Raw genomic sequence first — 3,520 nt, forward strand, 5'->3', positions numbered from 1 at the left:
ATATATTTGCATAGCTAAAAAGGTGTCTAAAAGCTTCAGTAGTCTCGTGTTTTCGTGGGTTCCGTAGCCTCCGACAGAAACCCTTGTTGGGAAGAGAGGATAAGTGCGGCTGGGGAAGTCAAAATAAGTGCGAGTGGGGCAGTGTGGAAAGGGAAAGTAGGGGAAGGGGAACTAATGAAAGTAAGAATTTGGGTAGGGGAAGTGGGAGAAGTGAATCGAGTTGAGGGGGGATGGTTTACGAATAGTTGGATGGGAAAGTGATCGGAGGGGTTGTAGTGGAAAGGGGTATTAGGAGAAGTTAAGGAGAGGGGTGAATAGTGTGGGAGGAGAATTAGTCGAAAAGAGGAAAGTATGGGAGGGGGAGATTTGTCCGGCGTACTTAGACTAATCCTTTTTGTGCAACTAGTTAATGTTTAAAATTTGTTCGATTACTTACTCTAAAGGCCCTGGTATTGTGCATCCCCAACCACTAAAAATGCCATAAGCTGGATCAGGCACACGTCCGAGAAAAAGATCAATTGGCCTATTAAGACTTTGCTGAAAGTCGATACGTGGAAGAACTTCATACAAAGCTGTAATAAAAACATTTCTAGAATTCAATTCCAATAAATTTTTAAAAAATCATTCGAATAATCACCTAATCTTGGATTAGGGACGACTAGTATTTTTCCTCTGAAAGTATGAATAGTTCCGTTGTATCTCGTCACGGTACCAGATAAAACGGTGTACCTCCCCATTTGTGATGCAAGAACACACGAACGATGAGTTAAGATATATACAGCTGATAATATGGTACCAGCACACACCGTAATATTATCTTTTAGAATCTGGACAACGTAGGGAACACCTCTAATATGTAATGGTCCATCTCTTTCATTCCTTAAATTAATAACACGCTTTTGGCGAATATGAACATCTGAAGATTCATCTGCAAGAGAGATGTAAATTAATTTTTATCATACCTCAATCGAAAATTCGGCTTTCAATGCCTCTGGCGTGGATCGAAAATCGAGTTTTGTACCCTTGGCAAGAAAGTCACATATCAATATAAATGACATTTTTTTAAACCGCTATTTATATTGATAGCATGTAATAGGATCAAGCAGAATCAAATAAGATCGGATAGAGTGAAATATGATCGGATCAGGTCAGATTGTTACGTCCCGAGCAAAAAGGCGAGGGTACTTTATCAATGGGATAGGTAAGGGAGGTTAAAGCGCTGATTAAGTCAGGGTTGTAAAGCCTGACTATTATTTAATGTGGGATCGTTGTCACTTTGTCAATCCTACGGGGATTGCGTGTTATGTAAAACTAAAAAATATGATAATTTTCACAAGTTATAGGTATTTTTATTAGAATATAATAGTATAAAATTAGTTTACAGTCAAGTAATTATTAAGCACTTACGCTACCTTTTACCCTTGAAAGGGCAAGAGAAGATTTGTAGTGTCGATGATATCCCCGATGACAAGTAGAATAGCGATGGAATTCGACCGGGTGTTTTTAGTTGATGTACACGAAATATTCGGAAATCAACGTGTACGACGACCCAAAGCCGAAGGGACTTGTTTATTCTTAACACTCAGTACTATTTCACGATGGAAAGTAAGAGCACAGAAAAAACTAGGGGTTCACTCATGTTGCGGCTGAAATGAAAGTTGGTCTCATTTGGAACTTGAGCTCCAATAGATACCTGTAGAGATCCAAATAGGTTCGTTTGGAGCGCACTTGAAAAGAACAGCATCAACAGCATTAAGGCCCATTCACAAGTCAAACGCTTGCAAAGTCGGGCTGATAAGTTAGCAATTTACAGAATGTGTTGTTAAAGCAAACACAAACGATATTAATATTTATTCATTTTTTTCTTCCTTGTTAAGGTTCACTTATTTTAGAATTTTTAATACAAAACTGGCTCAAGTCTACACCATCTTTAAATTACCATGATTTAAAATCATTGGTCAATTGATAATTGGAAATGTAATGCAATTTTATTTATTGTCAGTGAAAATTTATTACTTATCGAACCCATTTTAACCTACTCTTTAAAGTTATGAAAAATCTTTAAAATTATTCATATAATTTTATTTAAAAAATCTTTGATGTACAGTTAATTAACTTTAGTAATTAATTATTATTAAGTGAATCTTTTAGAAGCATAGTCTTCACCAAGCACTATTAAGATCAGCTTAGCCAATTAACCGTTATTAATATTTTTAGGTATTACAATGACCTTTAGTTGTTTTAAATTAAATGAAAGTAGAAAGGCTTTAGAAACATTCATTCTTGCATTCGTTTATGCAACAAACATACGTCATTCATAAGAATATATTTATACTTTTAAAATGTAACATATATAATTGCACATTTCTCCATAACAGCAAACATATTACTTAGGATTTCATTGCGCATACTGTTCGTTATACTCATTTTTAGCTGCTTTGTTGATTTATGGCAAATTTGATTGGTTAAGAACCTAGAAACGAACTCGATGTTTCAAATTAATTCATCAGTTTATTCAAATTCGATCTCCGTAAAAAGGTACCCTTACTTTATACAGATGAAAATATACTTAAGGTATTTTCTTGAAATAAAGAAAGAAATTCGTTACTTTTAGCGCGTGAATTTTAAATTATATAAATATTTAAATGTTAAATTTATAATAAATAATGATTGGGAAATGCTTCAAAAGTGATTTATTATTCGTAAAATAGAATTTTTGAGTGAGATAAAAAAATATTGTGAACTTATTGCAAAAAACGTTTTTTATTTTGACTTTAGAAAAAAAAAAATTTTCAATTTATTTTTAGTAATTTTATTGACTTTATTTTAGGTCAAATTGTTGTGAATGAAAACAATAAAAATTAGAAACTCGACAGAGACAAAATTAATCATTATGCTAAAAAAAATTATTTCTTTCTCTGAACGCGGGATTCATAACGTCTTTTTAATTAAAACCAAATTAAATTTTTATCTGTTACTTCAAAATCTTATTTTAGGATTAAGAAATAACTTGTAATGCATTTTATAATCATTATGTATTATAAATATCAGATTTGAATATCGAGACTATTCAAAATCAGCGCGCCAACAGTAACCAATTGTTTTGCCGGCGCGACGCAAGCGCAGTTCAAAAAGTTTCCAAGATTTTGAGCACTGACATGAATAAGCCTTTATAATGAGAGAATGCGTTTTATTCTGGTCATACGGTCCAATATAAATAAAAATAGATTCAGATGTCAATGAATCTTTATTCGTCAATTTTAATTAATATAACCAACGTACGTTTCAACCTAGTTGCAGGTCTTCTTCAAGGTAATACATCACCTAATATAAAAAAATTTTTTAACAATATGTAATACATTTGAAAGAATTACCAACTTCATTTAAAATAATAATAATAATAATAAAAATTTTTTTGAGTATTATGTATAAATTTACCTGTACAATGTTGATATTAAATACAAAACAAGACATTTCAATTGAGCATAATTTTGGAGAGAGCCCAATTTTTCTGATCGTC

The 3,520-nt window shown here is 32.4% G+C and overlaps 1 protein-coding gene across 1 annotated transcript in view; it reads right to left on the reverse strand.

The window, feature by feature from the left end:
* LOC117178411 (trypsin-like) overlaps window positions 1-1,763 on the reverse strand; it is a 10,985-nt gene extending 9,222 nt beyond the window's left edge. The window contains exons 1-3 of the mRNA XM_033369840.1: window positions 1,694-1,763; window positions 638-928; window positions 437-572 (exon numbers count right to left, since the gene is read on the reverse strand). Of these exons, the coding sequence (XP_033225731.1) occupies window positions 437-572; window positions 638-928; window positions 1,694-1,763 (497 nt within the window). The remainder of the gene's footprint in view (window positions 1-436; window positions 573-637; window positions 929-1,693) is intronic.
* Between the last annotated feature and the right edge of the window lie 1,757 nt (window positions 1,764-3,520).

This window comes from Belonocnema kinseyi, chromosome 1, assembly GCF_010883055.1.
Source record: "Belonocnema kinseyi isolate 2016_QV_RU_SX_M_011 chromosome 1, B_treatae_v1, whole genome shotgun sequence".
NCBI classification, from domain to species: domain Eukaryota; kingdom Metazoa; phylum Arthropoda; class Insecta; order Hymenoptera; family Cynipidae; genus Belonocnema; species Belonocnema kinseyi.